Below are 27,791 nucleotides of genomic sequence, written 5' to 3' on the forward strand. Positions count from 1 at the left end.
TTTCGGGCAACCATATATTTGAATTAAATTTTTACAGAGAGCGTAAGCTGCGGATTCGGTAGTTTGGTCCCGAGTAGGGGACACGGCAGCGAACTTAGTGAAGTGGTCCACCTTGACTAAACAATGTTAATACCCTTGATGGGCTGGGCCTATTATCAGATAGTCTATCATCAACAATTCTAATGGGGCGCTGGTTACGATAGTTTGTTTGGGAGCTCTCTGTTCCGGAGGTTTGGACAGTTCACAGTTCCTACAGAGTCTACATACTTCTTCCACCATTGTTTTAAGCAGTGGATGGTACACCAGTCTCTGCAACCAATGAAAGGTTTTTTTCTTCACCGAAGAGGCCCCTTTTTCATGTGCCTCTGTGGCCACTTGATGTAACAGCTTCTCAGCAATCAATACTTGCCAAGTGACAGTCAGGTTCCACTGTAGCTGGACTTTTGTATACAGCAATCCTTCTCTCAGGTGGAGCCTCTCCCTTTGCCATAAGATTTGTTTTGTACCAGGAGACAAGTTTTCTCTCTCCTCCTGGCTAGGCAGTTGTTTGAGGGACACCCACTGCCGAAGTCCGGCGAGCTCTCCATTCTCCTGCTGAATTCGTACCCACTCATCAAGAGGCTGTCCCAGCACACCTTTCTGTCAGATTCTGTCCGATTTAGTTCCCTTGTAGCTGCGTACGTCCTGGCAGATCCTCGGAACTCCGGCACTTCATCGGCCTCCAGCTCTTCATCTCGGTTAGGGCCAGGCTGCTTATATGGAACCCTGGATAACGCATCTGCATGGGTGTTTTGTACTGGTATTTGACCATTCTAGCAACCCAGCATTGCTCTAGAGCGCCTAACTTCGCAATCTCCATGTGGGCCAGTGGGTTGTCTGTGCTCACCAGTACCTCAGACTCGGATAGGTATTCCGCAAACTTTTTTTTCATTTCTAGATTGAACGAGCTCTAGTTGTTTGGATTCCGTTCAGAGTCATGGAGGGAACGACTCGCATAGGCAATCACCCTCTCTTTTCCACCTTGGATCTACGACAGTATGGCTCCGAGCCCATGTAAGCTCCCATCTGTATGGGGAATGAAGCGTTGAGAAAAATTAGCATAGGCCAGGACCGGGGCTTCTGTCAGAGCCATTTTCAAAGCTTGGAACACTTTCTCCTGGCGCTCTCCCCACTGAATCTTACTGCATTTTGTTGAACTCGTACAGGCCCATAGGTAGTATAAAGGCCGTCTTTGCTCGGTCGTGTTCTGACATCGGCACTTGCCAGTACCCACTAGCCAGGTCTAGAGTGGAGAAGTATCTTGCGTTCCCCAGAGCGGGCAAGTATTCTTCAATACAAGGTCGTGGATATGAATCTCGCACCGTGCAGGCATTTAATTTGCGATTGTCCACACAGAACTGCAGAGTACCATCTTTTTTTCGCACTAGAACAATGAGTGCAGCCCACGGCTGCAACCATATAGTTTGGGGGGCTCTAGCACAGTTTGTGGCCTGGCAGCTTTTGGCTACACCCCTGAGCTGTATATTTTTGCATGGTGATATATATATAGATGTATATTATATTAGGAGGTGTTCTCTTCTGACTAGCCGGACTATGTGCCCATACTGACTACCCTGAACCTTAGAGGACTGACTGTGTTCCTCTGAAGAAACGGACCGGACAGCTGTGTTTGCTGTGTTATTTTTAAATACATTAATGTAGGCTCCGATCGCTCGGCCCTGCTTGACCTATTTTTGGCTCGGCCTGGCCATTGTTCTATTTTTGGAGCCTGTAGGCCACGACGTTGTTGTTGATTCACATGCAAATGAGTTATCACCAGCTTTAGCCAACTTTACTGTAGAGCCAGGCAGAAAGCGACAGAGAGGGTGAGAGAGAGGAAGCACATGCAGGGAGGAAAAGGCACAGATACAGGACAGGGCTCGCACTTCCTCAGGGTGCTGCTGGCTGTGTCATTGTTCCTCTCACAGTATAGCGGACATATTTATCCGTCTTCAGCTTTCTTTTCACGCTTTCATCCTCTTATTTCATGCTGCCTTTCATTCCTGAGACAGAGAAAACCCCTAAAGCTCCAGCCTCCTGTTGCACCTGCTCTCAGGACAGGCAGCGGCTGTGATACTAGGCTGCTACTTGGCTCTTTGCAGAAGCTGCAGCCACATCCATCAAGGGAGTGAGCACAGTAAATATGTGTATAAAAATGGAATAATTGTCAAAGTGTGTGAGTGCCTTCTCCTCCCCCTGTGGAGGAGTTAACACTGCTGAGGGGTCGCTTCCATGCAGAAGAGTGATGATGATGAAGCTTTCATGTGTCTGAACTGCACACAGTGACTGGAATATGCTGCAGACAATTTATGAGAGTGAATCATGTTTTTCCTCAGATGGGGTATCTGGTCGTGACAAGCTCCTGGCACCGCACAGAATGCATAGTATGATCAGCCCAGGTAAGAGACATCACCGCATGATCTTATCGTAACTTATTATTAATGATTACCACCATTTATGGGAATTTATGATTTTTCATTATCTTCTCTTTTTATTATAAGGTTGAGCGTAAAACCAATTTATATTGCAACACAATGAGCTCTATACAATGTGTCGGAATGAATATTATTGTGAAATATATGCATATATATATTTATTTACATGCATACATTCATACACGCATTCATAGATATATATATATATATATATATACAACCCTCTGGACACCTCTGTATATATATCACATTATATATATATATAATGTGTGCGTGTATATATGTATATACATGCATATATTCATACACACATTAAAATATATTTATATATATATATATATATACCTCTCTGGACACCTGTGTGTATATGTATGCATGTGCATATATATATATATACAGTATATATATATATATATATATATATATATAATATCCATAATGTTAATTACCATTATATCCTATAATCTCTCTGACTGACAGATGAGGTGCAGGTGGTTTTGTCATTACTGACATATTTCTGGTCATCATGTGTTACCTGTGGTTTCCATAGTACTGCAGGTGAACCATCTTCTATCATGAATGAGAGTTCATACACTGCAGCCCCTAACACTCGATCACGAGTGAGTTTTGCAATGGATATTAATAATTCTAAGAATGTTACTAGTCTGCGTGAGTGGGACACACTTTATACTTACTACAGATAGTGCTGGTTGGTGTAGGCCTTGTAATCCCTAATAATATCAGTTACCTCTGATGAGGACTTGGATTACTACCTGGGGCAGGTGGGATAGCCAGAAGTAGTAGATGAGGGCCACTGTTTGCAATGTGACATATTCCTCACCACACAGTATCCGTCTGTCATCTACTATTACACTCCTGTGCACATGATGACAATGCCTTAGTATCCTACATGTGCACATTATGGTTCCTCATCACAGCCCTCTATGAGGAGCAATGTGTGCTTATTTCATCCTTTATTCCCCCTTTTTTCCCCTGCCTCATGTTATTATACTGTATGAAGAGCCCAAAGTCACGTTGCTCGTATGGATGGCTTCTAGTGCTGACTAATATACAAGAGTAATGTGAGATCGTCTGTATGATGATGACATTTATGTGGTGTTTTATATTAGTATTATTAGGACTTCATTTCTCAAATGCCATTAAGCTTCTTCAAATGATTCAATAACTATATGACCATAACTAAAAATGTTATCACACTGTAATCTAGAGGAAGAAGGGCTGCAAAATGCTCCGGTAACTACTAATATCTGATCTCAGAAACTACTCCTCAATATCCCCTGTGAATCCCTTATTGTGGATTTTCCATTTTTTCAGAGTAAAATTCATGTGAGTATAGTATGGCATTACGTGAGTTACAATATAAATGTAAACCATCAACCACATTGGTAAATCCTCATTCCCACCATGGAGATACATTCTGTACCTTTCTTATTGGCTTCCAACCTTACCTGAGCTTTACTTACGGCAATGCGAAATCTGATGCATTTATGCCCCCTATAACATCTTGAAGGGATGTGTTCTCGACATGGTTGTACAACTCTTAGCTCTATTTTCAGCGCCATTTTTCCCATATAGCAATGGGAAATTATTATGGGGCAGGTTTATTAAGACTGTCCATTTATAAGTCTGTTCATAAAAAAAGAAGTGCATTGCAGTGCATTGCATCATTATTTTCTGAATTAATATATCTCTTAATAATTTGACACATTTGAAATGATTTGAAAGACAGAAAATAAAATCTAAGTCTGCCGTGTGTGAGCTTTACTACCCGAAATGCTCCATTTTCTGTTTGTAAAAAGTCGGGGAGTATTTGCCCAAAGCAACATTGGTGAGAATTTCACTGCTAAATTACAGCAAATTACACAATGTAAATCTTTCTGTAATGACTTACAAATTTACTGCAAAAAACAAAAAGTATAGAACCCACAAAGTACCATACATCAAAGTGACAAGTGTATAGATATGAAGTACAAGGGCAGCAGCCTCTCTGTTCCCCAACAAACGTTTCGCTTGTGCTTCTTCCGAGGACACAATCATCAATGGATTGCATGGTTCAAGTCTTCGATAAATTTTGTAAAAAGAATACTGACGTGCTGTGAATTTAAAAATCTGCACTGCATATCAGTTTACATGCAGAAAATGTTTGCAAAGTGAAAAGAAGATTTGTTCCTGGATAATTTGCATGGCAAATTTGCAACTAATGTTGTAGACTTGAATTTTTGGCATAAAGCTTACTCACTCATTATACTAATTTGTTTGCTAAGAACCATCGTCTAATTTTATGACACACCAGTTGTGGGTTTTTCGAGAATATTTATTTATTTTTATTTTACTCATTTATATAGCGCCATTAATTCCGTAGCGCTTTACAGACATTATTGGCACTGTCCCCGATGGGGCTCACAATCTAAATACTGGCTTGAATATTAGCAAATGCCACAAAATCATGTTCTCAATGTAATGCATTTGTTGGAGAAAAGAAACCAGTTAAAACAAGCTATTTTGGCTGACAAATTCTCTACAGCTTTACTGCGAACATCACCTGGTGGGAATGGGAGTGTTCCTCTGTTTATATATTATAGCCTCAACTCCCTGATGAACCAGATAATATAGGTAGCGGCCATGTCAATATATCCTTACGCTCAAAAGAATACGCTGGTCTTAGGACATTGAATACATCTATGACTCTAATACAATAAGCAGTATCCTTATGTACATGTGGGGAGGTACAGCGGCTTAGTGGTTAGCACTGCAGCCTTGCAGCGCTGGGGTCCTGGGTTCAAATCCCACCCGAGACAACATCTGCAAGGAGTTTGTATGTTCTCCCCGTGTTTGCGTGAGTTTCCTCCAGGTTCTCTGGTTTCCTCCCACGTTCCAAAGACATACTGATAGGGAATTTAGATTGTGAGCCCCATCAGGGACAGTGATGATAATGTCTAAATAAATACATACTGATTATGCAGATTTAAAAAGTTTTTTCCTTTAAATAGTCTTATTAAAAGTTATTTTTAATTGTCTTTAATTAGGGTTCAATTGCCTTTTGGCTACTTGTTAATAATTCCTCTGTTTATATACATAATAGGTGATTGTCGCAGCTTACTTCCTCCCTGCAAAATGATCTCTGCACAAGTTATAAAGCCTAGAAAACCCTCAATAGACATCAATTAACATCTCTAGTCAGGCTCGGACTGGCCCACAATGGACAGGTAAATTCCCCGGTGGGCCGCTGTGCAGAAGTACTATGTACAGGCCAAAGCAGCTCATCATTCATCCAACAAACTGCTCAGTTTATCATTATAACACAATCCAACATGTTTGAGAACATCAATTCAATCCCAATTAGGGAAAGAAGTCCAAACACACCCTGGAAATAGGACAACTCCCATACTAAATGAATCCTACAGAGAACAATCGGAGTATAACGCCCAAATATATACACAAGAGTAGATTATAGTGAAAAATACAAATAACTTTTATTGATACATAAACGTAATAAAAATAGAATACATTAAGAGAATTCAGTAATATGTTCGGTACATAGTGATGACACAAAGGACACAAACAACAGCATCATGGAACATTACATATTAGTACAAAAATAACAACATTTTCCCAACAAATGCAATATATCCCTCTAAATGCTAATTTCATATACTCATATTACATTCTAAATCTATACTAGCTATATGAAAGGTGGCTGCAATGACACAGCACACCAAATAGATAATGCAGAGGGCAAAAAGTCATATATTGCATAGTAAGGTGCAAAGTGCAAAAAGAAGGGGAAAGTGCTATAGTGCTAATGCTTACCCATGTGGCGCATGAATCTGCTGCATGTCAGGTCCCTAGCCCCAACGCACGTTTCGCGCTTGGCTTTGTCGGGGGGGCTTATGTCAGTTTATCATTATATAAAAGCAGAGGGTAATGTAATATTTGTTTGTAGCTAAATACTGAGCCCCCAGAGTCAATATTACTGGTGCGTCCTTGCCCCAGTCCGACACTATCTAAGTCTGTTGCTGCCTATGATTGATATATCTACTGTAAAACATATTTTTAAATGCTCATGCTAGATGATCACCCCGTGATTATACAGTATGTAGAAAATATAATAATATAAAAAATGCCTACATTCAGAAAATAAAAACTGATTGGAAAATAAATATGCATCCCTATATGGAGTACCATCTTTATGCTGATGACACACAACTGTACACATCATCCCCTGACCTTACCTCCGCTGTACTACAGAACGCCACTGACTGTCTGTCTGCAGTCTCCAACATCATGTCTGCTCTCTATCTGAAACTCAACCTCTCCAAAACTGAACTTCTTCTGCTCCCACCATCTACTAACCTCCCTAAATCTGACATTTCCCTCTCTGTGGGTGGCACCATAATAACACCCCGACAGCAGGTGCGCTGTCTGGGTGTTATGTTCGACTCCGATCTCTCCTTCACCTCCCATATACAATCTCTTGCCCGCTCATGCCGCTTACACCTAAAGAACATCTCTAGAATCCGCCCTTTTCTCACCATGGAAACAACAAAAACTCTCACTGTCGCCCTGATCCACTCCCGCCTAGACTACTGTAATGCTCTATTAATTGGCCTCCCTCTCACTCGACTCTCCCCTCTCCAGTCTATCCTTAATGCAGCAGCCAGGGTTGTCCATCTGGCTAATCGTTTCTCAGACGCGTCCGCTCTTCGCCAGTCGTTACACTGGCTGCCAATTCATTACAGGGTACAATTCAAAGTACTTGTTCTCACCCACAAAGCTCTCCACAGTGCGGCACCCCCTTACATCTCCTCCCTCATTTCTGTCTATCGGCCTAACCGACCGCTGCGCTCTGCAAATGACTTTCGACTAACCTCTGCCCTAATCCGTACCTCCCACTCCCGACTCCAAGACTTCTCCCGTGCTGCGCCAATCCTCTGGAATGCTCTACCCCAAAATATTAGGACCATCCACAATTTGCATAGTTTTAGGCGCTCGCTCAAAACACATTTGTTCAGAGCGGCCTATCACATTCAGTAATCAAAGTCATGTTTGTGTGTGTGTAGCCCATTCACTATCTCCATCTAACCCCCACCCCCTGAAGATGGCTGGACCGTCATTGTAAATACATCATTGTAAATACAAACCTGTGCTTTGTATCCCCCCCACCTCATTGTAGATTGTAAGCTCCACGAGCAGGGTCGTCTTATTTCGCTTTAATTATTGTATTGTTAACGTTGTTACTTATGACTGTTGTGTTTGAAACTGTTCAACTGTAAAGCGCTGCGGAATATGTTGGCGCTATATAAATAAAGATTATTATTATTATTATTATGGAGTTAATTAGGAAGAAAATGTAAAAGTCTATTTGATACATCCCTTTAACACACTTCTAGACAATATCTGAGAACACTTCACCTTTTCCATAGTTCCTGCCCCTACAGATCTATAAGTTATTAGCCTTCATTTACAGTCAGGAAAAGCTGAAATGTGATAGGAACACAGTGTTCACACTTAATGGGGCATCATGAGTTTACTTTACCTCCATATCCTGTTCTCTCCGGAGATGGCTATGTGAGTTATTACACCATTACTGAGTACTGTATACAGTCCAGAATGTATATTTCTCCTTGTTTTACCTAATTAGAAATATATCATGTAATGTTTTGTGATTTATAAATGTGTTTTTCCAGTTGTTTATCCTCGAATCGTTGATTTATTGATGAAAAGGTGGAAGGAAAATCAAACACAAGTGCTTGGTTACTTCTATTACAGCGTCATATATTAGCGCTGTCCAGGTAGAGCCACGGGGCTGCCATGTTGACAGCCCCACAACATGTAGTATATAAACAGCAATTAGTATGACGAGCATTATGTGTGACTGGGGATGATAGATGATGTAAAATAGGAACCATAGGCTAAAAATCAATTTATTAAAGGCCAGAGTCAGCTGAAATTGCCATGAAGTCAGTGGTTTTTTTTTCAGATTTCCTTTTCTTATCTATTCTTTTCCCCAAGTCCTTATGTCTCAGGTTTACCAAATTTATTCTTACACTGATCTGATTAACCATGTAAGTGTAGGGAGGAGGACCCCCATGGGTTGTCTGGGCCGGAACCAAGGGAACCGCCAACTGGGTTCCTAGGGAAACAGTACCCGGTGGAACAAAGGAGTAGAGCAGATGACTGAGCGTGACTGGGCAGCAAGGGGAGGGGTGAGTATAAATGGAGCAGGGGGAGCGCAGGGGAGACAGTTGGTGGCATGCCAGACACTGAACAAGAGGCTGTGGGACTGTAAGAGAGCTAGAGCGGTCGACGGTGACCAGAGGGGAGAACGGCAGCAGAGAGGAGATTATCAGTGCCCGTCAGAGAGGAGGTACCGAACTTACCGACCAGAGACTGTCACCCCCCGCCAAGTCGGGGACGCGACCTGCCCACGGTCATCCGCAGCCGGTACCGCTGTGCTCCAGCCCGTTGCGGCCTGTCTGCTGTCTCCCGCGGCCGCCGCCACTTCAATCCTGCCCGCAGTGGCAGCCTGCCCGCTGCCGCCCCACTACAGTCCGCAGTTGCGGCCTGTGCATCACCTCCCAGGGCTGCCATTACCCCGCTACAGTTGACAGTTGGGGCCTGCTCCTCGCCTACGGAGAGACTCTTTGCACAGGCCCAGTCCGTGCGCGTGGCCTACCAACCGCCACTCTTCCAGACTATGTCACTACCCTGCTTGGGGGGACTGGAGTCCCCGTGGACTAGCTAATGAACGGGACCCTGCTGTGGCTACAGGGGGTTACCGCAACAAAAGACTCCCTTAGGGCCTGTTGTGCCCCAACTTCTCCTGGGTGCTGGACACCTGAAGACTACGACAGTTCCTCAACAGCTGGGCCCAGCGGCTGCGACGTCAAAGCAACCACATCAGTGACATCAAAGCAGCCACATCAGCGACACCAAAGCAGCCACACCAGCGACACCGAGGGACGTCAGGAAGGATAAGTTGACTTTAGGAAATAAGGACCCGTAGTTGGCCGTTTCGTGGCACCATAATAGCTGGCCTTGCTGGGTCAGTCACATTCTCATTAAAGAAAAGTGTTGTTATTGTTGTTGAGTCCCTGCGAGGACAATTAGTGTTACCCCTTTTTTGGTTGCTCAGTATAGCCCTAGCGGCTCCAGTTCATAAACGTTATTCTCCAAAACAACACTCTCGTGTCTCGTCACTGCATCCTGCGAACCTGCTGTTACCTACATAAGGACCCTCAATGTAATGGCAGCCCTCAATAGATCACCTCGCACCTCGTCATAAATTTTGACAGAAATATAAACCAGATGATGACTGGAGTACATCTTTTACAGTGATATGTGGTTGCTGAAAGACGCGCTAAATTCATAAAGACTTGCAGGACTTTTAATGAATGTACTGCATTTTACTCCAGTGCCCCCTTCAGCAAGGCTGGTGCGTAATATGGGTCATTGAGTTTGCCTTCTTAGCTTAGAGTCGAAATAAGGATTTGTTTGGGCTTAATTGAACAGATTTGCTATTCTGGAGTATTGCAGGATAATGCTATGAGCTTTAATATTGAACATTTTAGATAATCAATAGTCATGGGCGAACTCGTGGATGGTCGGGTCCGACGGGTTCTGCCGAAATTTTTAAAAAGGTCAATTTTTTTTAAATAATTCAGCTCGGATACCAAAACTGACCCAGAACCGGACAATGAATGCTGTACGACATAAGAAAAAGTGTCTCTGACCTGCGATAACATTACAGGTTAGTGTCGGTTATAAAACAGATGACTGCATTTGAGACAACCCAGTAGCTGTGACTGCCAGTAAAAAAGGTTACTGCTGGTCAGGCATCGGCTGATGAGAGTACTACTACTCTAGTCATGTCTGCTCTCGGTGATAGGAGCAAGAGCAGGCCCGCAACTATCAATTTTTTGCCTGTTCTGGTTAGCACAAATAAGGGGAACCCCACACCATATTTTTATGTTATTTATTGCACGAGTGCCGGCTGATGAATACCCTCATCGCCATACACATGCTCTCGCTGCTATCAGCGAGACCAGGTGTACGATGATGAGAGTAGTACACTCATCAGCCGATGTCTGTGACCAGCGGTAACCTTTTTACTGCCGATCACAGCTGCTAGCTCACATGATGTCCTCTGTATGACACTGTGGGAACCGCAGCGATCTGACTGGCGGTAATAAACTTACCGCCGATCAGAGTTGGTGTTTGTTGAACTGTCACACAGATATCAGCGTGGGAAACAACGGATGTTCAGGCTGCTGAACCTGAACAGTAGCATGGTCTTCAGCGAGAAGGTGTTCGGTACGTACCCTGAACTTTACTGTTCGGATTCGCCCATCCCTAATAATCAATAAGATTAAAACAAATGCAAGTATGCCTACTTCTCATATTAGGTCTTATATTAATCTATGTAGAGTTTACTTTATAATCTTAAGGCCCCCAAACACATTAGACTAATGTCAGCCAAACCTACCAGTATCGATGGGTTTTGCCAAGAGTTTAATGCGTATGGGGGTGCTGTCTAATTGATGGCCAAGAGAGAACTGATCATCAAGAGAGGTGTCGCTCACGCATGTCAGATTTCAGACTGCCGATCGCATTGTTCTCCCGAAGATAAGCCGTCGACTGTTGTGTCAATTGGCTGCTTTTTCGAAGAGAACACATGATCGCTCTGCTGTATGTGCAATCCTGTGTATGGAGGAGTTGGATGAGATGACTGTCAGCTGAAGTAGCATTTAACTAATAGCCATCTTTACAGCCTTCTTAAAGGTGTATTCCCATCTGCAAGATCCTATCCCAATATATAATAATATACCGTAATAGTATTAGCAAATACCTCCAATTAGAAATGTAGTATAGTCCTTCTGATTCACTATGTCACTTACTCCATGTGCAGGTTGTTACAATAGCTTAGGTACAACCTCTAACAACTAACTGATGGCATAGCAGAATACTGCAGTGCGCAGGCGCCGGACCTCTCCCGGCGCCTGCGCACAGCAGGACTCTGCCCTCAACAGGGGAGAGCAGTGCCCGGAGCCGCAGGAGCGGTGCCCAGAGCAGACGCGTAGGAGTTGCGACAGGAAGAAAAGAAGAGGACGTCACTGTTAGGAGAAGGGAGGCGCCGGACTGGACCGTGACATCCATCGGACCAAGACTAGACCCGGAACGCCCCTGGGTGAGTATAATCTAACTCATTTTTCTTATCTTTCAGGTTACATCAGGGGCTTATCTACAGCATTAGAGAATGCTGTAGATAAGCCCCAGATGGCGGTGGCCGCATCTTATATGTGAAAAATAGGGTGACAGATTCCCTTTAAGGGTTCTAGAAACTTTATAATGAAGAAACTAGTTGATACCACCAATAAATTGCTCCCCAAACCCCTGAGTAAGAATGTAGATAGCATATTCTGATTACACCAAATGTACATACATAAAGTTATACAGAGAAACTTATGTGGCTTTATCCATGAACCTTTTTAGTTAAAAAAGCTTATAAAGGAAAAATTCAAGGAATTAGCAAGTGTCCCCTGACTGCTACTCCAACCAATTCATTTTATTTATTTTTTAATACCGCATCATTTAGATCAATGTGTCATGATCGAATCTCTAAATACATTACAACAAAACACCCTATGATCCTAAATGTTCTGAACCTACATAAAACACAAGAAGAAGGGTTACGCATGCCAGAGGGTGATAATCTAGGCTATATAGTATTAAAATGAAAATTTCTGTCTTCTGATAGATGTATAGCCACTGTCAATGTAAGATAACTGCAGTCTGTGCTGGATTATGGAAAAATCATGAAAGACATGGTTTAAGAGAAGAAACAGAAACTTTTTTCATAAGTGTCTACTTGGAAATGCATCATTTTCCGGACACAGTGGTATTGTGAATGACATTTAAATTGAAAAGTTCCTATTTAAAAAAAAAAATTGAGATATTTTATTCTGAGAAGTTGGGGTTGTCGTGTGGCTAAGAAGAAGATAAGCTTCCAAATATTTGCTCATTGTGTATTTTGATGTGCACAACACAAAGCATTCATTCCTAAAGTGGCTCCCATAATTACTGCTTTGCCTTCTTCAATTTTTTACTAAAAAGACTTTTCCTATCAGCGGGGTATTTGGAATCTGTAATCTAGGAGTCTTATAATTAGAAACACCTACACGTCAATGCTACACTAAAGAGGTAAAAATGAACAACATACCACGCATCTTTACAGAAATTCAAGTGAATTACCTTGTGAAAAGTAAGATTAATCCATGTGTATTGTACATAAAATAAGAAAATCTTCTGTTACAGTCGTAAAATGGCAGAACATAATATTTGCCTTATGAAATCATGCTGAGAGTGTCTACGATATTTGGATCACATGCACCCATAAAAGTCAATGGGTGCGTGTAAAACATTGGACTTCCTTTGAATGAGATCCAAGTGCAGACAATGGAGAAGATGTCAAAATTACATTTTTCAGCTTCTCTGCACCTGTGCTGTGATTCTCTCATGCGAGTGAAACTGATTACACTCAGATGACACTTGGATCAATCTTTGACAAAGTTTGAGCAGAATATCATTAACATAATCAGTCCAACTCTCTTGCAAGAGAGAATCAACATTAGTGTGAATGTACCCTAATATTCAGTTCTGCAACTTTTTGGTCCGTTCTGAAAAGTGTACATTAATGGTTAAAACATAATGTTGTTAAACTTCTCTTATATTTCTTATCATTAAGCCATTTTATTCTCAGTTCTCCATATAATGTTTTATCTCTGTACAATGTGACTATATGATATAATTTTGTGTTACTCTATTATACTGTATATAATTGTACCTTTCTTCCCCTTTGCTATTTATGTGCACTCTGAGGTCCAATAAGGTTTTAATTGTTTTTATGGTATTAGATGAAGCTGTATTTACAGTACAGGTAGTTCTTTTACCCCTAAGACATTTGATGTCCAGATGCCATATTAAGGTATAAGACATCACAGAGAGTGGAGTTTCCTACTTGGGACACCCATTTTTAGCTGTATTAGAGAGCCACTGACAAGTTACGTCCCTCACTGCAGACAAAATGGCCACCATTTTGGGCTACAAAGATGACTTGAACTTTGCCAAGCAAAATCGGCAATTTCCTAGGAATTGAATAAGTCAGACTATTGGTAAAATCTGAAATGGGGTTGACTTTGTGATAAAATGTATCTTTTTTCCCCCCTCTACCCAATTTAACGGTTAGGGACCCCTTTCACAAGGAAAAAAAATACTTTTACAAGTTGCCGCCTGCAATTTTCATTCATTCATTTTTAGACCACTTGATATGAAGTTTGCAGCTTGAGCCAAGTTTCAGATTTTTCTTTCATGGGAGTGTCTCTACAAGGAATATAGGCTGGATGTGAAGCCTTTCTGTGTCCAGAGTGCTGCCTTCTTTACTAGTTTGCAGTATTAGCATAGCTCTAATATTGTACTTATTTCCTCTCCACATGCTATCCTATTGATATTTTGCATAATTCATGGTCTAGTTTTGTCATCTCTTTGGCATTGAATTCTTATTCTAGTGGATTGTTTGCCCTTTTTTAATATATTTTTGTATTGCTAATGTCTGTGGCATAATCTAACTTGACATTTTGGTGAGTCAAGAAGCACAAATCATACAAATTCAAGAAGCAATTTCCCATTGGTACATGGTAACTCTGAGTGGGTGCGTGTATTTTTAGTGTCCTCATATTTGGAGCAGTACATAGACGTCTGGATAACTTCCTCTTTTGTTTTGTATCAGCTATGTACAAGATTTGGGTAGTGTGTCGTTGACATACAATCACTTCTGGTTTGCATGTATAGTATTTATAGTTGGATCTTATTATAGCAGTGTATAACTTCCCTATTCTTTGTAGTTCTGTATATGCATTTCTTCATTAAGGTGTACGATTCAGAGCAAAGAAATCTGCACTTGCAAATGCACCTTGAATTTACAATATCTTTATCTTAAGCTCTATTGAGTTTTTTAATGAAATAGAAGTGTATACACACAGTACTAAACGTGCCATAAAAAGTGCTGAAACCTCAACAGAAACCAACTCAACAGGGTCCATCAAGGTTCAATTAGATCTTTTTAAAAACTCTCATGACTTTTTTTATGAAAAGAAGCTATGACATCTACAGGGTCACTGGGTAAGTGTCACTGGTGTGTCAGATGCAACAGACTGTGGGTGCAGAAGGTCTCTGCGTTTGGCATTACAGACGTCTCCTTAATCCTTCTGACTCTTGGACCCAGTGGCAACCTTCCTCTGGCTCTAGGTGATACACCTGGATCTGGATGTTTCTAAATCCCCAGTCTGCTGTAGAAAGTCGCTGGTGATATTCACATTTTTACCTTGTGAAGGCTTGGAGATATAGCAGTCGGCTAACTTCCTCTCTAGAGCTGTTTGAGGTTGTTTGGTGTTACCTATCTGAGTCTGCACAAGCTATGTTCATTCCCCTTGTCTGTGTACATTTTTATCTTTAGTTTACAGTGGGGACTGACCAGTGCTATCCCACTCCCTCCCTATCCAGGGTTTAGCTCTAGTGAGATACAGGGTTTAGGTTTCCTGTTCATCGATTGGTGAGGAACCAATTTAGGGATGGTAGGGCAAATAGGGTGTTATGTTATTAAATCTGCCTAGGGGTCTCCACTCACCCTTTCCCTAGTGTCTGGGCTTCCTTCACCTCATCCCTTCATGTTGCACTTAGTCTTTCCCATACTGTGCTTGACAGTAAGCTCTAATGGTCCGAGGGGGTCCTTTCTTTCTGACCTGTAAAGTGTAAGCTCTTTGGTCAGTGAGATTTTCTCTCTTCTCTCCACCATGTGTACTATTCAGGGAATTACAAGCTTTCCACTATTGAAGTTTAGGCAAATTTATTCACCACAAATCAGATTTTTGGGGAAAATTCAGCAAAGTCATTGAATTTGTAATTCTGATCCAGAGTCCAGAACAGTGGTTCTGTGTTTATGTAAGAAAATTAAGGGAGCACAGCACACACAATAAAAATGCTACCAGGCCAGATCCCCATTGATCACACTAAAGATAAGCCATTCATTATTAAGTCACAGTTAACCTTTTTAAGTGCAATGATGCAACACTGAAAGGTTAAAAAGTAATAAAATAGCACTCACACATAGGGATGGGTGGATCGATTTTCGAGACTCTGGTCCAGGGTCCATCACAGTAACATCTGATGCCTAGACAGGTGGCCTGCAAATCTCTTACCTTCCTGCATCTCCAACGCAACATTTGAATTGTTGGGACTGCCACAGCATCATGTGTGCGACGTGTTATACCAGCCCTGGTTGATCAAAAACCGCAGTGGGGACGCAGGAAGTTAAGAGATCTGCAGGGCTCCCATCAAACCGCCAGGTACCACTGACCTGGATGCTGGATCGGAGTCCCACAAATAGATCAGCTCATCTCTATGTCTGAGTATTATTTTATTACTTTTTAACACTTCAGCACTGTGTCATTGCACTTAAAAAGGTTCACTATGACTTAATAATGAATTGCTTATCTTTAGTATGATCAATTGGTGTCTGGACCGGCTGCATTGCTCCAGTGTGCACCACGTTCCCTTTAATGTTTAGAACATCATCTAAACAAGTGTCTATACCTCGTTTTGCACCTTGTTTCTTTTACTCATTCCTATATGGCCAATTCATTTAGGTGATCAGTAAAAGTTCCTGAGAGTATCATAAAATGGCAACTCCTGGAGAAAATAGCAAAGCCACTAAAGAAGACTCAAGGTCTCCAAAAATTCATTTTTAAGCAGCAGACAAAAAGGCAGCAACATTTACCTGCCCAGATCTAGGAACAAATGCACTGCAGGGTGCAACCAGCCCATAAAGCAAGATGTTAGCAACACAGGTGCAAAATACCAGATTAATAGCCACTCTCCACCTACCCATTCCTGGAGGGGGTGACTGCCCAGTATACAATTGCACAATAAAGGCCCGCATAGGGTGTTGTTCACACAAGGGAACTCCATAGTGTCTGGTTCACAGCCTATTAGTCATGCCCCTACTATTCGATTAGGCGGGCTGGCCAGCACACCCTTAATGCATTCCAGTGTGAACACCCCTCATGCGAGACCAGACGTGTTTGGGCTTGGCTGCACCCCGAAAAATATAGTGCAAAAAGTACAACTCCTGGAGAACACTATCATTATCATTCTAAACTCTGAACTTACATACCGCGATGAATACATTTCATATAATTAATATTTTTGTATTAAAATATTCATCTTCAGCTGATATTCTTATCTTTATGTTATGCTAAAAACAGCTAAAGTGAGTAGGCTTTAGCTTTTATAATGCAAAGAAGATTAGAGATATTCTACTAGACTAAAGGTGCATGCAGATGGGTCGATCTCCACCCATTAACTGCTCAACTATACAAAAACTGATTGGCACTCATATACTGACCTGTTGACACAGGCCAACAAGTACCGACGGGAACAATCATGATTATGATCCTTATGTCCCCATACTGCATCATGTTAGTGGCAGCACATCTCCTGTTTAGACAGGGTGATGTGCTGCCAATAATGATGATTTTTGTGCCAGCATAAAAGATCCAGTCACCCTTCAATCGAGCAAACGCTCTTTCATAAGGTGATTGTCAGTATGTCTACACAGACTAATAATCTGGAGCAGGCGTTTTTAATGAATGCTTAAAAGGGTTTGTCCAGGACTTTTTATTGAGTGTCTGGGCTTAGGATAAATCATCATTATCAGATCATTGGGGGTGTGACAACCAACAACCCCGCCAATCAGCTGTTTTTTTGGTGTGAACAACAGCCAGAAGTGATCAGTTCTGGAGTGGCGTTACACAGCTACATGGACTTTTTAGTGGCCGCGGCTTGGTACTGCACATCCACCACTATTTTATAGAATCATAGAATGGTAGAGTTGGAAGAGACCTCCTGGGCCATCTGGTCCAACCCCCTGCTCAAAACAGGATTCGCTAAATTATCCCAGACAGATATCTGTCCAGCCTCTGTTTGAAGACTTCTATTGAAGGTGAACTCACCACCTCTCGTGGCAGCCTGTTCCACTCATTGATCACTCTAACTGTCAAAAAGTTTTTTCTAATATCTAATCTGTGTCTCCTCCCATTCAGTTTCATCCCATTGCTTCTAGTCTTTCCTTGTGCAAATGAGAATAAAGATGATCCTTCTACAATGTGACAGCCCTTGAGGTATTTGTAGACAGCTATTAAGTCTCCTCTCAGTCTTCTCTTTTGCAGGCTAAACATTCCCAAATCCTGCAACCTGTCCTCATAATATAAATAATAAAGGGGGATCTGCAGTACCCAGCTGCTTCCAATATACACTTGACAGAGTTGTGCTATGCAGCTTTGTAACTTATCATTTCCGGTCACCACTGATCACCAAGAACAGCTTATTGGCAAAGTTGCCAGGTGTCACACTCCCACCTATCTGATATTGATGACCTATCCATGGATAGTCAATTAATATCAAGTCTGGCTAACCCCTTCAAATTACCTTCCTTGTGTAAGAGATGATGATCATGCAAGAAATCCTTTGTTTAAGCCTAGTTTTTACAATCAATACCCATTTTAAATATGTCCTCCAATTAAATAATACATGAAAATTCATAGTAAAGTAGAGGGACAGTCTATTGTAAGAATGATCGCTAATACAAAAAGCTGAATATTGAAACATATATGTAAGCAAAAGTGATCCAATCTACTTGCTATATTGTCGATCAATTCATCATCATCATCACTTATTAAGGGCAATTTATTGGAATATAAAAAAAATAAGCAATTTTTCTGCTATTTATACAAGCCAGTACTTAGTGAGATTTCCACATGATTTCTGAGATGAAGGTATTGTTGTAGTACAATGAATTCTTTCTGCTAACCTTCCAGTAGAACAATCGCCCTTTGTTCTTCCCTCTTTGTGCTTACACATGCTCATACTGTTCTTTGCAGTCATCATTTATATAAATAAAGTGATTATTTTAAGGTTCAGTATCCTCCATATGAAGTCATTTTTGTTACATTTATGTGATTTTTGCTATTATGGTTGTCTGTGGTGATTTGTTCAGTTGTTTTAATCATAGTCATGTAACTTTGTAACTTCAAATTAACAACTATGCATTGTGGAATGTGAAGTACGGGAACAGTGAGTCAATAAGAAGGATTATATACATGCAAGTAGCTTAGTTGTTCCCTCACAAAGCATTCTAAAAAACTTTTACCTGCTTAAGGCTGGTTTCGCACATCGTTTTTTCTTTCCCATACATGAAAAATGGTCCATTTTTTTCAGTGCTCTGAACCCATTTTTTGGTCCATGTGTCAGGTTATACAATCCTTGTTGCATCGGTTTTTCTCAAATGAAAAAAAAAATCTTAGCTTCTCCCATTAAACAGTGAAACATAGAGAGCACATGGATGATATGAATGTGGGTTTTTTTCCAACGTGTCTTTGACTTGCCCTGGCAAATTTGATCCATAACACATATCAAAGTTGGACATGTCAACATTTTTTTGCAGACAATTGTTCCACTATGATATAAATAAATAAAAAGTCACATTCATCGCAATGAAAAAATAAACGATTCCCCGGAATAATGGATAGCTAAAAAACTGATGTGTGAAACCAGCCTAAGGCCATGTTCACATGTTCAGTATTGTGTCAGTATTTTACATCAGTATTTGCAAGTAAAAATTAAGACTGGAACAATGAAAAGAAAACCACTTCTGCATTTTTCACTACTCCTGGTTTTGACAAATACTGATGTTTTATACTGAGCAAATAGTGAGCATGTGAACGTGACCTAAGGGTGTGTGCACACGCTGCGGATTCTGCTGCGGATCCGCAGCAGTTTCTCCTGAGGTGTACAGTACAATAATATCCTATGGATATTAAAATCCTCAGTGCAGACGGTGCGGATTTTTCTGCGTCGATTTGCTGTGGTTTCTAAACCGCAGAAAGAATTGACATGTCAATTCTTTCTGCGGATTCCGCTGCGGTTTACCATCTCCTCCATTGTAGAGATGATAAACCGCAGGCTAATCCGCAGGTAAAACCGCAGGTCTTTTGACCTGCAGATTTACCTGCATATTTTACAAAATCCGCGCGGCCAAATCTGCAGAGCATTCCGCAGCGTGTGCACATACCCTAAGAGTTGGTCATAGAGCTCCTGATTAGTGATGGGCAAGCGTGCTCCATACTTGTTCGAGCATTGGAGTGCTCAGTAGAGTATCGAGCAGCGCCGATTATCGCGTGGTGCTCAGGTTCCTGTAAGAAGCTCATTTGAATTATCTAAGTCAAGAGGGAGAGACTCCTGAAAAATGCTCGAGTTTGCCATTCACTTCCATTTTTATTGCTACTCTGGTTGAACACATCCAAGGGTCCAACGTGCTCAATTCGAGTACAAAGCACTCGAACATTTCAGTACTCGATCAACGCTACTGCTGATCTCTCAGGAGCAGCAATACAGCCCTGGGAAGAGAAGGAACCATGCAGTAGTGTAGTGACAGCAAAAGGCACATTATTAGATGCAGTATATTTTTGGTTTCCTTTCTTAAAAAAATATAAATCCAATAAGTAGATGGACTCATAATACTTTGTCCATGAATTCTGTACAGAATATAGTAACTGTATGGAGCATAGTGATAATTGCGGCATCTGGTGCAGGAAAATCTTCCAGCTTGTTACTCAAATCTTTAGCTCCTAGCAGTAAAATCTCTGAAGCACCTGCAGGCTGTTTACACAGCCGGACCACACTTCAGAAGTGCACTGAATGATCTGTAATACATCATAGACTGTTCTCGGAAATGTCCAGAGTCCTGCTTACAAAGAACTTTGCGCTATGGAGAACAATTACATTTTGGGTAAACCAAAAGATCATTTCACCCAATGAATGAGCATTTTGCTTTTTTGTTGGGTGATTGGCAGCCTCTTTTTACTGCATGACTATAGTGATAGTCCCTAGGAGTGATATCTGATATCTGCAAGCCGATGTCTTTTAGTCCCAAGATATCTATGTTTTTCTGAATATGTAAATGAGCTGTTAAGATCTATGCATCAGACATAGATCTCCCCAAGAATCTGCCTCCAGAGATTATTTTAAATAAAAGGGGGAGTTACCAGTGTGAGACATGTAATGTCTGGCAGTCTCTTCTCTGAATCTACATATCTAACACTAGAAGCGTCCCATTTCATATAAAATAAGATCTGGAGACAGATTCTCAGGGAGATCAGTGTCCAGCTCATAGATCTTAAAACCTCATTTAGGCTGGTTTCACATTTGCGTCTGTGCACGCAGCGTTAGATCCGAATAGGTCCGCATGCGTCACTTGTACATATATTTAACATGGTGTACGCAGGGACATGCGTTTGAATGCGTTCGCTTGTGGATGCATATGCATGCGTCATTTCGCTGTCTGCAGCGGTGTCCGGCATACACAACATGTTGCATTTTTTGAGGCGTCAAAAATCCATCAAATATGCTCAGGCATGCGCATGCAGATGAGTGCATCAAAAAATGCATTACTGTCTATGGGAAAGCATGTGTACACAAGGACATGCGTATGCATGCGTTCGATATACAGTACATGCGTTATTCAAAATACATATAGAAATCCCATGAGACACTCCCATTTTTGTCTGATGTAATGTCAAACGCATGCGCATAAACAACGCAAATGCATGCAAAAACGCATCCACATGCAGTGTTTTTTCCGTCATCTGTTAGAAGATGCGCATAAAAAAAGCTGCGTAAACATGTCTTTTGCATGTGTTTTTGCTTGCGTCTGCAGATGCGGACTCAAACGCTAATGTGAACCTAATAGACACAGAAAAAACGGAGCAGAGAACACCCCTTTTGAGAAAGCATTCAACGCGAAACGCGCATCAGGGGGTCACAGAGGGGCACATTGGCGCACTGGCGATCATGGGTAAGTGACACTATTTAGATACTGAATTGCATTTGACTTGCTTAATGCTCTAGACAATATCCATTACACCTTGTATGGGTACTTTGCCCGGGACTTACCATGTTGTACCATATTGTCGCTTTATATACTTTATAACCCTTGGTCACAGGATCACCATGTGTACCTCTGTTTTGGCCTTAGTATCCCTCCTTTTCCTTTTTACTATATGAGTCATTATTGGTATGTATACTTTTGTATTGTCAATTATTCGAATCAATAAATTAATGTTTTTTATTTGATGGTGTTCTCTGCTCTGTTTTTTCTGTGTCTATTCCTAATGGGAGCATTTCCATTTCCTATTGTTGTTTGGCCTTGGCCTTACTTTTTGGATTGAAGTTATTTTCTTCAGCATTTATTATAGTTTACATATGCTTATTTTTGACTATTTTTCATTTTGCTAATGTGAACCTAGTCTTACATATAAGAAAAATGTGGGTTTCTCTGAAAGAAGACATAAGATCGCAGATGTCAAGGTATCATTTAATTCAGTTTCCTATGACCTGCATACCCATATAGATGGTTTAAGAGGATCTACTTAAAGATTCCCTTTACGTTACTAGAAGGGTAGCTGCAAAGATGAAGCCTTGTTAAGAGTTGATTCAGATCTAAATGTTTGTTACTAGGGACAGTCAGTTACAAACTTTGTATGTTAGGTAAAAAGTAGAAGCCTTCAGCAGAAGAGCATGGAGTATCCTATGTTGGCAGTCTGCAGACTCAATGAGTAGTAAGCAGGGTTGCCAACTGTCTAGAAATTCCAGGACAGTCCAAAAAAATAAGACACTTTCTTCCCCTGTTCGTAAAAAATATTTGATGTGTCCTTAATTTTTTTGAAGCTGGAGAGACTTGTACGGATTTTAATGACTGTTTGTCCCTCTTACAGTTCACTGTGAATGCAGCTAATGTCTTCACATAGGATTTATAGCCTGCAGACATGTATCACTTTTGATCTTAATGGTTTGTCGTATAATGATTTTTCATTATCATATGATAAATGAAATGAATAATGATTTGTCATTTAAAATGTCAACAAAAAAAGGTGTCTGTCCCTGATTTTTTGAAAAAAAATCAACTTGGCTACCTTTGTAGTAAGTAACACTGTGAAGTATTGGCGTGTTGTAGCTCTGGATCTTCTCTTCTACACCACAGCCAATAGTTTAGGCTTAGCCTTCATATTATTTTATGTGTCTCTTTCGTTTTGATATCAGACAAATACTACACACAAAGGACAGAAGTAATCAATAACGGTCACTGACCACATGCATTACAGCATTATTGCTCGCATCTTCTTTTGTTGATTCATTGTCATGACTCTGTTGTTGGTTGTTTCGGCACCAGGGGCTCCTTCCCTGTCCCTAAAGCTAGGGGGCACCCTAGCTCGCCCTGCGCTCCAGATTACTTCTAATGGTGAAGACGCTGGGGCCATGTACCTTTGCTCCTGAATCCGCCCTCAGTCTGTACCCTTCCCCACCCTGGGAAGAGGGGAGTAGTAGTGCACCCTAGTGTACCAACCAGACTTAACAAGGTAATACGAACAGGGTAATGGAAAATACCAAACATACAACTATACACACACAAATAACAGAGGTATGCACCGGGGAGTGGAGGATGGAGTTAAATCAAATAGAAATAGAGTTATCACACACACAAAACCAAGCATCAGACACAGATAAATCCACCAACCAACTGCTCAAATAACCGCCAACTACAACCTCCAAGCCATGCAGCAAAAGCTAGCTCTGACGATGTGTGTTTGTCAGGACCCAGATTATATAGGAGATGGGTGTGGCTAGCAGTGCACAGCTAAGACACTTAGCTCCAGGAGCTCTCAACAGAGCAGATTAACCCCTGCACTGTCCAAAAAAATTTACACCATTTAATAAGTATGAAGTGCTTCTGTTCAGCGCAGGAGTAGGAGACATCAGACTTTGTGGTCTTCTGGCTCCTCTCTGTTGCGGTAAAGTAAACCCATGACAGTTGTTGTCAGGATCAATTAATGTATTAGAAATGCAAAAGTCAGAAAACCATGTCAATAATTGTACCATGGTGTTTGAGATATATTGACAATCAAACATCTTGCTATATAAATTTTTACTACAAGCTGTGCTGTACTGGTTGATTGCAGTTGTATGCATGTGGCTAACAAACACACCAACATACCCACTACCAAATATTTGTATTTTAAAATTAAGAGCGATAGCTGCCACTCTTCCGTCATTACACTCCCCCAGAAATTCATTAATTATGCATCGCTAACCACTGTTTCACAGCAGTTTGACATTTACAAGCACTACGGCCAGAGAAAAGAACATGGATGCAACAAATCAATATTGCTCGCAAAATGGAAAACGACAAATTCTTTTCAAGGAAAGCCTGTTAAAGATTATTCTTAAATAAATGAAAGAGTAAGCAGCTTATGTCTATGGATATCTTTAGCATGCTGGCTCCCCTGGGTCAGCTATTCATAGACAATTATTTTCATCTCATGCCATTGCACGTCTAAGATTAGTCTCTTAGGTATTATCATGCCATCCAAGCTACCTCCTAATATAACTGTACACCGGAATGACTATTTATAGCAAGCAGCCATTCTGTCATATTTGGTTTATTTGTGGTCGCTATGAAGAAAACCACAAATTCCTGCCTTCTACCAAAACAACTCTGATAAGATGCACAGAGGGGGAGTAATCAAGTATGAATGTATGCATGGAGTAAGAGAAATGCTCTCTATTCTCGCAAGCCAGAGCGAAGATGCAAGCTTTGGGGCAACTGTGACTCGTCTTCTAAGGAACCACCTTGTCACCCAGGATACAAATACTTGGGTGACATTAACAAGAGCAGACAACGAGATTCTATTTTTAGGTGATTTGTTTCTGAATAATCAGAGCCCAGTGCTAGAAGATCACTCAGACGCAAATAGCTTGGAGGAAAGTGTTTATCATTGTCATTTATTGCATTAGTCGGAAGCTTTAATAGGTTTCATTGCTACTAAAATGAAAAAATGTAACTTTAAACTCCAGCGGACAAAATCCAGGATGCAAAATTTTAAAAAGTTTTTTCTTGCATTAGCAAAGATTTTTATTATTAAAGTCCATCATAAAATAAATCCACACTTCTGGACAGTAGATAAATAGATTAGGGGAAGGGGGGGGTTAGCCTCTCAGACTACGCGTTTCGGCGAATTAACGCGAATTTCTTGCATTTGTTAATGCAAGAAAAAACTTTTTAAAATTTTGCATCCTGGATTTTGTCCGCTGGAGTTTAAAGTTACATTTTTTCATTTGAATCTTTCGTGGCTGGCTCCTGCTCTGGTCTCCGTGCAGACTTTCTCCTGGATTGATATTGGATCTCACACACCGGGGTGTACAGGTAAGCTGGCTTTGAAAATCTAGAGTTTTTTTGTATTGCTACTAAAAGCACCACATGTATAAGATGTGCAGCCAGATATTAGGAAACATATCATTTAATATGAATTCTTCTTAAATCTATATTCAGTCGATATCAATTTAATTTGATATTGGCTCATTGTGCAAATAGTCATGCTTCATACAATAGTGATCTGTCCTACCATTAAGGCCCAAACCAGTGGTCTCCAACCTTTGTTACCTTAAAAGCCACATTCATTTCTGAGAGATGGTTGCCAGCCACATCCAATCCGGCCACCCTCATCCACTTGTAGTGTCAACCACAGCCCTGAATACCAGTGTAGTCACAGCCAAAGCTTCCCCACAGAAAGCACCTAGTGCCACGTTCTTTTATTGGCAGCATACTTATAGTACATCCAGGGGTTTCTACTTTACCCCCATTCAGAGCCATCCCATGAAGTACTACCTCCAAACTATCACACCCAGCTTCAATACCCCTTTAACTAACAATAATATTCCCTTTTCCAGGTTACCATATTTGTCCCACCACCACCAGTATATGCACATCCAGATAAGCTCTTATGTGCGATGCTACTCATAAGGCCACATTCATGCGGTCAGTATTCGTAAGCCAAAAATCAAGCGTGAAACTATCAGAGGAAAGTTATAATGGAAACACGTCACCACTTCCGCATTTTTCACCAACTCCTGATTTTGGCTTACAAATACTGATGTCAAACACTGACCAAATACTGAACATTTGAACTTGGCTTAAAAGTTAGTATTTGGAGCTCTCCTCCTCATAGATGTTTGCTAGAAATTGTGCTAATGCACCAAGTGGCAGCCACCAACGAGCCACACAACATAGCCCCGCAAGCCACATGTGGTTCCCAACCCACAGGTTCTCTTGAAGAAGCAGAGTGTAGACACCAATTGCCTTTTCTTGGATATTCATGAATATCCTGTAAAGTGTGATTCCTTGTCCCTACCTGTTAATGCGCAAATATTCCTCTAAAGTAAAACAGTAAGTAAAAAACAGGGTGGAGGGGGATGAAGTTGCACTAGCGTCACATCAAAGAAAGCCTATCCAAGTAGTAGGCACTGTAAGATAAAATATGCTTTTCAGAAAGAAAGTACAAGAAATGAAAAAGTCCCTCAAAATGCAGGTTATGCCTTGTTCACATGGTTCTTATGCTGACAAAATAGCACAGCTTCTGCTAGTTTATAATAATACATTCAGATGAAGCTCACGCTTTCCTGGTCCAGCACTGGGTCTCCACCACTAACTCAGGCTTGGTTGATAGATTGCATTGATATTGTCACAAATCCAGTGCATGTGACAGCTGCAGTCAATCACTGGGCTCAGGGCCTCGTGCCATCTACAGAAGGGCCGCTAAGCCCACCATGTGGCTGTGCATGCACTGCAGATGTGATATTACCGCTGCAGCCAGTCAGCAGTGGCCAGTTGCACATAGCGGAAGCTGATGGGGAATTAAACATTATTCCCGAAAAAGACTTTATTATATATTTATACCTGTCTGATTTATAATGATAAGTTAGCTTTAAGACATAAGCCCTGTATACTCGCTGCAAGCAGGTGATTGCAAAGGTGGAATAAGTGTTAACTCTTTGTGCTTAAAGTTTAGATTTAATTATGTTTATTAATTATATGATGACGACTAGATAATAGTAGCTTAGGCAAATTGTTCACTACTTGCTAAAAATATTTTATTAAGATGATTCACATTTTACCAGAGAGAGGCGCTTTAAAAATAAAGTTGTTATTCTCAACATGCACCATCATTAGGCACAAAGCCCAAAACTAATTATTGCTTTTATGTTACTGGAATATTAATAGAAACATGGGAGTCACATCAACTGAATTAATTAGGAAAAATAATATTGAAATCATCAGCAAGAATAAAGATTTTCAAATGGTAAAATTTCAGTTTATCTCTCAGTCGAATTTGATACAATTCAAGGCTATATTCAGAGTTTGTGTTTATTTTTAATTGGACTATGAAAATAGAGTAATGGAAGCTAATTGTTTAGTTGCTGAAAGGGCCAACCAACTGTGGACGTGCCACTTACCCCATGCAGGCCTCAGACCTACATGTGCTCTAGCAACGTCTTCTACATCTCATCTGTAATACAGAGGCTTAATAATAATGGAGCAAATGCAACTTTGGAGCCATCTCAAAGAACCTATTAAAACATTTCTTAAAGTGTGATTCCCACTTCAATGGAAAAAAGAAGGAGTGACATTTACATTCTTCCATAAACGGCCACACTTTACTGCCCCTGTTACACCAATAACTGAAAGTGTCTTTCAGATATATCATATATGCTTATTAAAGGACTAATCCTTCTGAATTACTGTTTCCCCCCAGCAAAGTAATAACACTTATGCCCACCTCCGGTGAAGGCCCCATTCCGGCGGTGTCGACACTGGATCCAGTGGTGACATAATGTCACGTGATCCATGTGGTCAATCAGAGCTGGATTCACTCTCTCCTCTTTCAGACAAATCAAGATATCAAGAAGAAGCGTTCATAGGAGAAGAGAGTGAAGCCAGTGCTGATTGGCCTCATGGATCACGTGACATAATGTCTTGCGATCCCAGGGAGAGCCAGCGCTGACACCACTGGAACAGTGTCGGCATCAAAGGTGTGTATAAGTGTTATTAATTTACTTGTGTGAAAAAGAGGGATTCGGAAGGGTTTGTCTGAGTAGTAGACAATACATTTAAGGTTTCTTGATGACTCTACAACTTACTAAAGTAATCCAAAATAAGTTATGACTTATGACACTGGTTACAGCTCTTTATAATATAGTTATATATTAGCTCTAGAAGTATAGTTGCCAACATTTAGAATACTAAATATGGGATTTTTAGCCGCTATTCACATTAATGCCTGGGAACTCCCCCAA

General features: G+C 41.0%; 1 protein-coding gene across 1 annotated transcript in view; it reads left to right on the forward strand.

The window, feature by feature from the left end:
• The window catches only part of HDAC9 (histone deacetylase 9), an 875,224-nt gene that overhangs the window by 598,314 nt on the left and 249,119 nt on the right, over nucleotides 1-27,791 (forward strand). The window contains exon 4 of the mRNA XM_073581439.1: nucleotides 2,376-2,438. Within this exon, the coding sequence (XP_073437540.1) occupies nucleotides 2,376-2,438 (63 nt within the window). The remainder of the gene's footprint in view (nucleotides 1-2,375; nucleotides 2,439-27,791) is intronic.

This window comes from Dendrobates tinctorius, unplaced genomic scaffold, assembly GCF_039654945.1.
Source record: "Dendrobates tinctorius isolate UK_male_01 unplaced genomic scaffold, ASM3965494v1 ptg000070l, whole genome shotgun sequence".
In the NCBI taxonomy this organism is placed as follows: Eukaryota; Metazoa; Chordata; class Amphibia; order Anura; family Dendrobatidae; genus Dendrobates; species Dendrobates tinctorius.